General features: G+C 42.3%; 1 protein-coding gene across 2 annotated transcripts in view; it reads right to left on the bottom strand.

The window, feature by feature from the left end:
• Positions 1 to 8,956: 8,956 nt before the first annotated feature.
• Positions 8,957 to 13,115, bottom strand: part of LOC140467086 (methyltransferase-like protein 27) — a 53,845-nt gene continuing 49,686 nt past the window's right edge. For both annotated transcript variants that reach the window (XM_072563145.1, XM_072563144.1), the window contains exon 6: positions 8,957 to 9,254. In XM_072563145.1, the coding sequence (XP_072419246.1) occupies positions 9,046 to 9,254 (209 nt within the window). In that variant the 3' untranslated portion in view covers positions 8,957 to 9,045. The remainder of the gene's footprint in view (positions 9,255 to 13,115) is intronic.

Raw genomic sequence — 13,115 nt, 5'->3', positions numbered from 1 at the left:
GAGTGATGGGCCTGTGGAATTCACTACCATGGAGCGCAGTGGGGGCCGGGACGTTAAATATCTTCAAGGCAGAGATTGATAAATTCTTAATCTCACAGGGAATTAAGGGATACGGGGAGAGTGCAGGTAAGTGGCGTTGAAATGATTCAACCATGATTGAATGGTGGAGTGGACTTGATGGGCCAAATGGCCTTACTTCCACTCCTATTTCTTATGATCTTATGGACAGCATAGCTCTGTGCCATCCTCTTTGGCAAGAACCTCCAGATCCTTGCCCACAAAGCAGGGGACTGATTACCCCTCATCTGCTGTGTCTGGAACTAATTACTGGGCAGGACAGCTCTGCACTTGTCCAAGAGCAAAACAGGATTTTGAAGATGGCACCAATGCCAGGGATACCCAGTGGATTTGGGATATTTGCCAAGTGGACAGTTTCTCTAGGGATGGCACATTGTAAAATGAATCTGGAATTGGACCCGACGTTGCCATGGGGCAGGGCAGGTAGTCAATGAAATGAGTATGATAAAATACAACTCGAAAACTCACTGGACCTCACGGCAAAAAGCCCTCCGTAAAATTTGAAGCAATGCACTCTTGACCAAAGGAAGGGTAAGGTTCAGTCTCAAAGGTTCAGTTTTTCCATTTTGAGGCAGAGTATATTTTTGAATTAGATTCAAGTCCAACACTGTCATGGTGAATTTTCTGAAGCAACAATCTGTCTGTCTCTCATTAATTGTGGAACCAGCCTGTGTGGTGTCTATCATGTGAAATCATGAAGGAGGAGAGTCAGACATTGCCAATGTGGATGGGGCTTTGAGGCATTCACTTCACTGTTTAAAACCCCCATCCACAGCACCCCAGAAGCTGTAAACTTTCATACAGAGGTCCTGCATCTTCATTTCCAAGGAAACTGACCAGATAGGAAAGTTTGGCTCACCAACAGGGACTTGAAGGTGCTGGTGGAGACAAGGACAGGTCTGTCTCTTTGGCAAAGGAGACCGTACTACATGAACCAGTCAGCCTGGACTGAGATAGCTGCCCAAGGTCAGTGCAGTGTTCTGGGTGAGGCACAATGTACAGCAGAGCAGGAAGAAGGTCACTAACCTTCTGCACTCCACAAGAGTATGTGCCACCATCTTCTCTCTGCTTCCTCACACTCACAGCACCACCATTCGGTCAGACTCTGCCACTGCACAAAAAGGCGACAATGCTCAGTATTGCATCCTGTCCACTCACCAGCTCTCACCCACCTCATTCTCTCAGGTCACTCACCTTTCCCACTGTCTGTGCTTCCAACTCACTCACTGGGGCCACCTCAGCTCCCCCTCCTGCATCACCATTGACTGCTGCTCCATCCACTTCTATCAGACTCAGCTCGTCCCTTTGTTCTATGGCAGGAGATGTCTCCACAGCAGTCTGGCTGACCTAGCTGTAATTGTCAGACTGACTGGGGCCCAGCCCCTGCATTGGAAGGACACAGACTCTGGTGGTACCTTAAAGTGGCCAACCCTGGGATTGGACAAGGCCTTAGCTGAGTGCAATTCCCTCTTGACCCCACTAAAGCAGAACAAAACAAAGTTAGCACTGAGCTTCAACATGAAATCCTGAAGGACTGACATGTTGTGAGAGTTACTGAGGCTAGTGGCTTGCCGTTGGGGAGACGTGGGAATGAAGGTTGGACAAAGACAGGGTTTCTGAATCTTAAAGGGACATTGTGATGAAAACAGTGAGTTGGTGGCCCAGAGAAACTGCTGTTGCCAGGTAACCATGCTGAGTTTCAATGTTGGGGATTGGCGCTATCTGGCTTCTTGTGGCAGAATAGGTGAATTGGAAGCCGCACAGAAATTAATTGAGTTGAATCATTAATAAGAGTCATAGAGATGTACAGCATGGAAACAAACCCTTGGTCCAACTCATCCATGCTGACCAGATGTCCTAAATTAATCCAGTCCCATTTGCCAGCACTCTGAACCCTTCCTATTCATATACCCAATCCAGATGCCTTTTAAATGCTGTAATTGTACCAGCCTCCACCACTTCCTCTGGTAGCTCATTCTGTACATGCACCACCCTCTGCGTGAAGAAGTTGCCCCTTAGATCTCTTTTAAATCTTTCCCCTCTCACCCTAAACCTATGCCATCTGGTTCTGGACTCCCTCACCCCAGGAAAAAGACTTTGTCTATTTACCCTATCCATGCCCCTCATAATTTTGTAAACCTCTATAAAGTCACCCCTCAGCCTCCGATGCTCCAGGAAAACAGCCCCAGCCTATTCAGCCTTTCCCGATAGCTCAAATCATCCAACTCTGACAACATCCTTGTAAATCTTTTCTGAAGCCTTTCAAGTTTCACAACATCCTTCCTATAGGAGGGAAAACAGACCTGCACACAATATTCCAAAAGTGGCCTAACCAATGTCCTTGTACAGCCGCAACATGATCTCCCAACTCCAATACTCAGTGCTCTGACCAGTAAAGGAAAACATGCTAAATGCCCCCTTCACTATCCTGTGACTGCACTTTCAAGGAACTATGAATCTGCACTCCAAGGTCTCTTTGTTCAACAACACTCCCCAGGACCTTACCATTAAATGTATAAGTCCTGCCCTGATTTACCTTTCCAAAATGCAGCAACCCACATTTAACTAAATTAAACTTCACCTGCCACTCCTTGGCCTGTTGGCCCATCAAGACTTTGTTGTATTCTGAGGTGCCTTCGTTGTATACTACACCTCCAATTTTGGTGTCACGTGCAAACTTACTAAGTATACATGGAGATAATGCAGTTGTCATTCAATAATGAGATTCTGAACACACGGTTAAACATCACGAGGAGAATCTGAAATTGTTCTCTTGACATCAAGAGCGTGATTTTTTTCATTTTCACCATATTCCCCATTTCTCACTATGACACAGACACAGGGAGCAGAACATTCCACCTCAAGTCCCTTTCTTTCTCAGTGAACAAGCTCATTGTGTCCATCATATCCAATGGAAGTTGTGTTAGGTGACCCCAGCCCACAGTTGTTGAGCTGAATATTGGGCAGGAAATGTAGAATCCTTTTAGTGAAAGATGTTTTTTTTGAGGGAGTGTCTGGTGATACTAAAACTAAGAAGGTATTGATTACAGACCAGTGAAAATGCAGCAGCATGCTCTTTGAGGTGTTAACTCTTTGAACAAAGCAATTAATCATTTGTTTAAAATGTCCTCCTCTTTGGCTCCGTTTTCGTTTTAGTCTGATGACGCTTCTGTGAATGTTAAATTGAAAGGCTCTATCGAAATGCACGCTGCTTGGCATAGTGGAAATGAAATGTGACAATCTTCCTTGTCAAAGCAGAAAAGATACGCAGCAATCTCTGAGAGTGTTGAACTGCCTGAGGGCCTTGAATTGCTTATCGATGAACCTAAACTCTCAGTAACCCTGAGCCAGTGTTTCAACCTTGAACTGCTTCCCCTTCAGCAGTAAATAATGGCCAGTTATTAGTTTCTGTTTCAGTTGAGGGTGACTATGTGTTGGGCTGCAATATCCAGTCCCTCTGTGTGTGTATCCATTAAGGTCTAAGCTCTAGGCTTCAGCTGCTTCATCAATGACCTTCCTGCCATCATATGGTCAGAAATAGGATGTTCGCTGATGATTGCACAACGTTCAGCACCATTTGCAACTCCTCAGATACTGAAGCAGTCCATGTTCAAGTGCAACAAGATCTGAACAATATATAGATTTGGCCTGACAGGTAACAATAGCATTCACACTATGCAAAATGCTAGACTATGACTATCTCTTAATAGAGAGAACCCAGCCATCATCCCTTGGCATTCACTGGTGTTCTCGTCACCAGATTCCCCACCATCACATCCTAGGGGTTACAATTGACCATTAACTGAACTGGACTTGCGATTCTACAAGATCAGGGAATCCTGCAGTGAGTAACTCACCTCCTGACCCCTCATACACCTGCCCATGATCTACAAAGCACAAATTAGGTGGGTGGGAAATGCAAATTTATAGGGACAGGGTAGGGGTTTGGGTCTGAGTGGGATGCTTGTTGAAGGGTCAGTGTGGATTTGATGGGCGAATGGCCTGCCTCCAGATTGTGGGGATTCTATGTTTCTATGATTGTAAGTCAGGAGTGTCATGGGATATTCCCCACCTGCCTGGATAGGTGCAGCTCCAACAACAGGCAAGAAGCTCGACACCATCCGGAACAAAGCAGTCAATTGTTTGGTACCATTTCCATAAACATCCATTCCCGACCATCCCTGACTCTCAGTAGCAACAGTGTGTTCCATCTACAAGATGTACAGCAGAAACTCACCAAAAATCCTTAATCAGCACCTTCCTAACCCACGACTACCTCCATCTAGAAGGAAAAGGACAGCAGATACATGGGAACATCACCAGCTGCAAGTTCACCTTCAAGCCACTCACCCACCCTAACTTGGAAATACATTACGTGGAGGAGCCAGATTGGACTGGTGTGGACAAAGTTGAAAATCACACAATGCCAGGTCATAGTCCAACAGGTTTATTTGGAAGCACAGATACACAACCCTGTATCCAAAAGTCCGGAATCTAAAATGCAAAGTTTTCTCATGAAGGGTTTTTTTCCCCACAACAAGGTTGTTTGGCATATAAACAGTTAACCCAACTCCACACCCACTCGACCCCCTTCACTCAGATGTGACATGGGTGGGCGTGGTCCAGCACTGGTAGGCCTCAATTCTGTCTCAGTGCTTGTGGTGCTCACAGGTGCATCTGCTGTTCAATAAGATTTTTTTTATTTCACTGTGAAACTGTCACTTATTCTGAAATCTGAAAAATTCTGAATTCCCAAAACCAGCTGGCCCTGAGAGTTTCGGATCATGGATTGTGTACCTGTACAGGCTTTCGGAGACTCTGAAAGCTAGTGCTTCCAAATAAACCTGTTGGGTTATAACCTGGTGTTGTGTGATTTTTAATTTTGGAAATATATCACCATTCCTTCACTGTCACAGGGTCAAAACCCTGGAATTCCCTCCCTAAGGGAATTGTAGGTCAACGTATAGGACTGTTGCTGTTCAACAATGCAGCTCACCACCACCTTCTCAAGGGCCACTGGTGGCAGGCAATAAATGCTGGCCCAGCCAATGAATGAACAAAGAGTAGCAATCACTGTTCTCCATTTTCTGTGTGAAACAACGCATTTGGACATTAATACAAGAGTGGGTGCATTTATCCTCCTGAATATCACTGCCATTTCGTGAATGATGAGGATGTTGGAGCTGCACAGTGCTGAGTGGAACTTGGTCAAGCAGGTTTGGAACTCACCCGATTTTAGTTCCTTGGACTGAAAAAGCAGCCGCTCCTTCATTAGGGGGGAAATTATCCAACATCATCCCACTCTGTCCTGTGCAAGCTTGTGAATTACTCCCATCAGATAGGCCTAATTGTTTATTTATGTTCCTATGCCTTTCAACTTTCATTCATCAGACAGGGAAATTTTGGGATTTGGAAAGGTTGACTCAATTTTTCAGGCTTGTGATCACTCTGGGAGTGGTGAGGTTTGATTCCAGGTCATTCCCACATTGAGTTGTGAAAGTCAAAACTATAAAATGTGGGATTCGGACCTTGAAGTCCCAACATTTTTGACACATTTTTAGAGTTGGTGTAAACACTTGTGTATGATGAATAAGCTACGACGAACATTTTTTAAAATATCCATTGCCCGTTAAAATAATATTAAAAAATTCGATTAATGAGAAGTTAAAAAACACTCAAGTTGTAAAATTATTTAAATCAGCTGTTGTTAAAAAAAAATTCGACTGCCGCTGGCAGTGAAAGTTGAAAAGATGTTGTGGCTTTTGCCTTAAATGCTATTATAATGTCATTATTAAGAGGTGGCTGTTTTCCACAACCTATCGTTATCTCAGCAGGTGGATCCTATCTTCATAGTTTGATTGACAGCTAAAAGAGGTTATTAAAGGATTCACTGTATTTGATGTGTTGTTATGAATGTGATTATTTGATTTTATGGGGATTTGAGGGGATTTTGTTGTTTTAAATGGGCTTTAATGAATAAGATTTATTTTACTATAGTAAGGCCTCAAATAGACATGAAGACATCTATTTATTTTATCCAGGTGTGGCTTTTAAGATTGGGCCATTGATGGATACTAGGTAAATTGGTATGGAAGAAACAAGAGTTCATCTGGGATATCAGTGTAGCAATCTAATGCTTTTAAAAAAAACAAAATTTTGTTGAATTGTGTCATGGGAAAGGATGTAATTTACAATGAACCACAGTGAGTGGTGGTGTGTAGACCATTAGAGCATTCTTTGTGTACAGCAAGGTTCCACGGGGAGCATCTCAATGATTACCTCATCTAATTGTTTTTTTGATGGTGTCAAAAGAGGGAAAAATGTTGATGACAGCGCTAAACGAAGATTTTCGGGTTTGTTAATCATGATCAGCTCCATTCCTGCAGTTTTTATATTAGCTTCCTGCTGTCTGAATCCAGCTCCTGCCAGGCCACACACTACTCCATGACAACTGTGTTAATTTTGAAAAACAAATGAAATACTGTCATGAGCTCATAAGTGCAATTTCTTTAAAATGGGATAATGAGCACATCAATAGATTGTAGATGGTTATTTTCTGCTTTTGTAACATAATTATTGTTCAACAAAGGATTTTGCAAAGACTTCCAGCAAAGTTGTTTTGACAAGTTTCCATCACTGTCTCCGCACAGTGACGTTATATTCCTGATGTTTCAGCACTGTTGAACTTTCATTGTGATTTCTAGTGTTTGCCATTATCTTGATAGACAGTTACTCTACGTAATACAAGTTATTCCTTGCCTAACATCTTTTGTGATTGCAAATAGCAGGTCACGTTTCTCATAAACTCTGAAAACTGTCTTTTTATGTTTACTGCACAGTTAGAGCAGCTCAGTTCCTATAATAAATAACCCAGCCGTTCTTATCAAATTCTATCACTGTTAATATGTAACATAGAAGGCAGATTACAACATCCCTCCAACATAGCTCTTTGTTGATCATTCTCCTCTGTATGTGCACTCTTATCCAGTGTGTTCACTTATCCTCACAATGTTCCTTTCAATCGACAAGCCTCATTGATCTTGACTTTAGTTGAATCTATAGCACGATAATCTCCGATTCCTCTGTGTAAAAGCACTTATCTTGCTGTCTACCCTAAACCTGTTACTTTCAGTCCTGGACCATCTCCTCCTGTTGTAGTCCTTGTGACAATGGGACATACTGTGGCGTTCATTATCACAAAGCTCAGATGGTTAAACAACACAAAATATTCTTGATCCATCTCAATGGCAAAGCCTATTGACACGCTAGTTAACCACAGTCATTATCCTAATATTACCAGAACAAAGGAAATTCTGATAAATATGTCACAGAAAGCCAGCTTATGCTGTTTAAATTGAGATAGTAGTAATAATGTGTACAGTGTGATGACAAGATGGAAGTCAACCTGTACAGATTGTTCAATATCATTGTACATTTCCCACTGTGGCCTCCTATTCCATATCATATACTGTAAACAATCAGCGCTACAATGCTTCCTTGGAAAAGTAATGCTTCAAGTAAAAAATTTTCAAACTTGTTTTTAAATCCCATTCAAATTAGACTCTACTCCAATTCCTGTAAAACACTCAAATTTACAAAACTACAAAGCTTTTGTTATTTCCATCCTCTGTATTTTATCGGCAGTTGTGCCTCTAGCTGCTAAAGTTGTGAAATTCTCTCCCAAATCTCCGTCATTTCTAAGTATTCTCAAAGAAACTACAATTATCACTAAGATTGCAGTGAACTGTATTTGTTTGAAATGAGTTGCTTTTAGTATCAATAACCTGACCTGTGTACTGAGAGAAGATTTTGACAGCAGCCAGGGAGACCATGAGCTTCTGAAAAAGGTACAATCATAGTCAAATTGCCAGCCTGCTCTTTACTTTCCCAGGTCCTGAGTTCCATATTTCTGGCCTGAACTTGTGGTTCAGGCCTCTTCAGGAACATGCAGTGTACCTGATCTGGGAACGTCTCGGCAAAGTGCAGGCCCAGAGCCAGAGGCCAATCCATGCCCCCAGTGACTGCTGTATTCTCAGAATTTACAGGTCTAAGGTCCCTTTGACAAGGAGAGAAGTTAATTGGGTGAGGGAGTGGGGTGGAATATGGATGGGTTGATGAGTGGTTAGGGTGCTGGGAAGGTAAAAGGGTAGAAGGTGGGTGGGGAAGGGAGGTAGCGGTGAATAAAGGTAAAGAATGGCATTGAATCTGGGGGTCAGGTGGTAGGTGGGTAAAGGGGTGCAGGTAAAAGGTCAGTGGGTCAGGTACAAAGAGTTTGGATTAGTGGTGCTGGAAGAGTACAGCAGTTCAGGCAGCATCCAAGGAGCAGGGAATTCCTGATGAAGGGCTTTTGTCCGAAACGTCGATTTCACTGCTCCTTGGATGCTGCCTGAACTGCTGTGCTCTTCCAGCACCATTAATCCAGAATCTGGCGTCCAGCATCTGCGGTCATTGTTTTTACCACAAAGAGTTTGGGTCAGGTAAAGGTGTGCTGTGTGTTCATATAAAGTTCATCTAGATTTCGAGAAGGCTGTAAAGTCCAAACTCTTTCTGTGCGACTATTCAGGTAAATCAGTCAGAACCCTCTGAAGCCTTTGACTCTAACTCAAAGACCGGGCTCTTTCTCAGAGGATTGTAGGTTCCAGGTAATTGCTGGTTAGTTATTACTCTTCCTGGGCACTTATTGAATGATGAGTGCTTAAGGACCTGCAAGGAGTCCCACAATGTATCTGTCAGGGTATGCCTGGAGACTGAAAAGTCTGACTGGATTTCCAGCATAGAGTATTGAGATTTACTGGCTATCTGCCAGTATTGGGAGGGAACCTCCATGTAAGAATATCACACACAAAACCATTGGCACAAGATTGGTGTTTTGACCGAAGTATAGTTGTATTTTGTTGTGTACATCGGCACCAGTGTGCCTAATATACGTGATAATAGCACTGATTGAAAAATACAACTGACAGAATGTTAACCACTTTTTCTATAAATGGCCACAAGTCCTGGGATGTACTCTGAGCTTGGTTCCGTTTCCAGCACAACCTTCTGCCAACTCTCAATATTTTGCTTCACAACCTTGGTCCACAGACCTTTGCTCTCCAGTTCATCCATGGAAGCCTGAAGCTGCTGCATGTAATCACTGTCCCTTTCATCTTTTGCAGAGAAACAGAGATAACCTCCTGGAAAATGGCAAAACACTGATCAATCATCTTTTTTGTCGAAATTTCCAAAAAGTCCTCTTCCAATTAAATGTGCCCTCCTCTCAATGTGGGAGAAAGGGCACATAATCTACTTTAGTAAGACATTAGTATCCAAACAGCAAATTGTGACATTACATCAATTACAGAACTTGCCAATGGGACTTATCAATGGGTAGCTCAAACAGGTGAAGGGTTGAGAGAAAGAAAAATAAATATTTGAATTCATAGGAAGCAGCTTCACCTCAGTGCGATCCTCAGTTATATTCTAATCCACATTCACATTATGCTGGACAGTATTCATAAACATAACATCATATTCCTGAAAGAACACATACTGGAGAGAGTGCCTGCCTGTTTGACCCATTATATGAAGGAACCAAAAGAGATATCTAATTTAGGACCATAGAAAGCTTATAGCACAGGAAGATCCCACTTACCATGTCTGTGCTGACTGAAAGAAAACTTGCCACCCATCGCAGTCCTGTCTTTCAGCAGCTGGTGTGTAGCCTATAGATTACATTGTTTTTGGTGTTAATCCAGGTGTTTAAATGGTTACTGCCTCCACCAGCAAAGTAGACCGTGAATTCCAGATACCCACCAGCCTCTGGATGAAAGAGGTTTTCCTCCTGTTCCCTCCACCATCACCTTACATCTGGGCATCTGGCAAATGGCCTCTCTCCTCATTATTTTGTGTAGCTCAATTATGTCATCCCTCAGCCATCCCTTTTGTAACGAAAACAACCCTAACCTTTTCTTGTAACTGCAGTTATCTAGTCCTGGCAATATTCTTGGGAATTTCTTCTGGACTATCATTAGTGTGATTATCTCCTTCTGTAATGTGGTGAAAAGACCTGTGCACATAATCTCAGCTGTGGCCTAATCAGTGTCTTATATGGTTCCAGCTTTACACGCCTGCTTTTATATTCTATACTTCATCCAATAAAGGAAAGCACTGTATATACTGACTTTATCTCCTTGGCTACCTGTCCTGCACCTTCAGGGACCTCTGTGAACCATGAACTTCATGGTCTCTCGCTCCACCTCTCTCAAGTCTCTTTCTTTAGTCTTGTGTATTCTCTTGCTTTGCTTGTCCTCCACAAATGTATCACCTCACTCTTCTTCAGCCTGATTTCCATTTGCCACTTTTCTACCCATTAAACTGAACCATTGGTAAGATCCTGAATCGACAGCCACCCTCTTCATGGTCAACTATGTGGCTAATTTTTGTGTTGTCCATATATTTCCCAATCATGCCTCCCACATTTAAGTCAAAGTCATTAATATGGACGACAAACAACAAGCAACTATAACTAAGCCTGTGAACACCAATGGAAAACCACCCATCACTGTGACAATGTTGGATCAATTTGCCACATTCCCCTCTGCCCTGTGGGCTTTGATTTTGTGGTCAGTTTGACATGTGGAATCTCTTCAAATACCTTATTAAAATCTATGCAGCCAAGATCCACTGCACTACCCTGATCAATCATCCTTCCCATTTCCTCAAGAGGTTTTCATAGGTGCAGTTGGTAAAATCATAGTCCAGAAGTCTCCTGATTTGATTGCCTGTTTATGTTCAGTTATGGGATTTCAACCAAGGTGGCTGTGAGGCATCTCAAGTTTACTTCTGGCGTTGTGACATAGGCTTAGTGTATTGACAAAGATGACAGCACTTCTACTATTAACTGTTCCTCACTCTGTAACCCCAAATAAGAATGTATTTACATAAATATTGTGTCATAGAGTCAGAGACCCTTCAGTCCAATTCATCCATGTCCCTAAATTAATCTAGTCCCATTTGCCAGCACTTGGCCCATATCCCTCTAAATCCTCTCTATTCATATGCCCATCAATGTTGTAACTGTACCAGCCTCCACCACTTCCTCTTGCAGCTCATTCCATACACGAACCACCCTCTGCGTGAAAAAGCTGCCCCTTAGGTCCCTTTTAAATCTTTCCCCTCTCACCTTAAACCTATGCCCTCTAGTTTTAGACTTCCCTACCCTGGGAGAGAGACCTAGCGATTCCCCCTTTCTACCTCCTCATGATTTTATAAACCTCTATGACGTCACCCCTCAGCCTCCAACATTCAAAGGAAAACATTCCAGCCTGATCAGCCTCTATGAGAAATGTAAAGGATGTATTCAAACTGCTATTTTCAGGTCATCATAACTGGCAGTGGTACCAGATGAACTTGTTTAAAGTTGTTCACCACTAATTTGTTTGATGGATTCCTCTAGAGATGGGAAAGGTTAGCAAGCAAAGAACCGAGACGATCTGATTGTAGGACAAGGTGTTGCCATTAGGTTAGGTAGTGAAAGTTGTTTAGGGCAGTTTGTTAGAATCATCTCAATTTGTATTTAGTAATGGGGTACATTTTTCTATAGCATCATGTTCTGATGGAATGTACAACTTGTTAGAATCGTTCACTTCACCTTCAGCAGAAAGAAGTTTTGACAGAGTGAACTGCCAACAGCACAATGAGGAAATTAGGACCGTGGGATCTGAGTGAACGAGGGAAATAACAGGAGATCTTCTCAACCTTCAATAAGATTTAAGAATTGGAAAATAAACAGGGGAGATGGTGAATAATAGTTGTAATATGGCTGAACTAGAAATACAAATGATATGGATTCAAATCCCACCTGAATAACTGGTGAAATTTAAACTCAATTGTTAACAGTGAAATATAAAGTGAATCTCAACCATCATCATAAAATCCCATTCAATGTTCTTTAGGGATGGAAATCTACTGCCCTTACTTGATCTGGCCTACACAATGATGTGGTTGATCCTTAGCTGCCCTCTGAAATGGCGTAACAAACTACTCAGTTAAAGGGCAATTCGGGATGGTCAATAATACTGGCCTGGCCAGCAACACTCACACCCCATGAAAGAATAAAGAACGACAGATAAACAACAGAAGCACTGAAAAGCAGGAGATTAGAATGGGTGAATTCAATACTGACTTTGGAACAGAAAGAGGGAAGGAAAGGAAGGTTAGATTCAGCAACAGAAAGCGAAAGGAAGAATAGTTAGAATGAGGGAAGAGTTATAATAGGTGAGTGTCTGAGACAAGGACCTAGATTTTCACAATGGAAATCTCCCACATGATGCAGATAACAGAAGTGCCTGAAAATTAAAGTCCCTTCTGTAGACCCTGACACCTATCATTTTGTCAGGGGTGAAGTTACGGGCAGAGAACACTTCCACCGTGTGCATTTTGGATATGTAGATACCCATATAAATCAGAGCAATTCCCAAAAGTAATGATCAAAAGTGTCAAAACCTACTGTCAAAACCTACTGTTTTGGGAAACTTTCCAATTTTCAAGCCATTTAAACAACCTGCCCTTTAAATCTTTGAAAATTACGCCAGGATTGTTAAAACAAATCATTGCTAATGCTTGTTTGTTGACATTGGTCCGAAGGCTTTCATTACACAATGGGAGCTGGTGACCGATTTCTCAAGTACTCAATATTACAATATGGTGCCTGCTATTTCTTGATTGGATTTAGATTTCCCAATAACCCTCAATTATGTAAGATAATCAGAGGGTTGGCAGGTTGGACAGTGAGAGCCTTTTTCCTTGGATGGTGATGGCTAGCACGGGGGGACATAGCTTTCATTTGAGGGGTGATAGATGTAGGACAGATGTCAGAGGCAGTTTCTTTACTCAGAGAGTAGCAGGAGTATGGAACACACTGCCTACAACAGTAATAGACTTGTCAAACTTAAGGGCATTTAAATGGTCATTGGATAGGCATATGGACAAGAATGGAATAGTATAGGTTAGATTGGACTTCAGATTGGTTCCAGAGGACAACACAACATCGTGGG

The sequence above is a fragment of the Chiloscyllium punctatum genome, chromosome 45 (genome assembly GCF_047496795.1).
Source record: "Chiloscyllium punctatum isolate Juve2018m chromosome 45, sChiPun1.3, whole genome shotgun sequence".
Taxonomy (NCBI): domain Eukaryota; kingdom Metazoa; phylum Chordata; class Chondrichthyes; order Orectolobiformes; family Hemiscylliidae; genus Chiloscyllium; species Chiloscyllium punctatum.
The sequence above is the reverse complement of the archived record's forward strand: the minus strand, read 5'-3'. Positions and strand labels throughout refer to the sequence as shown.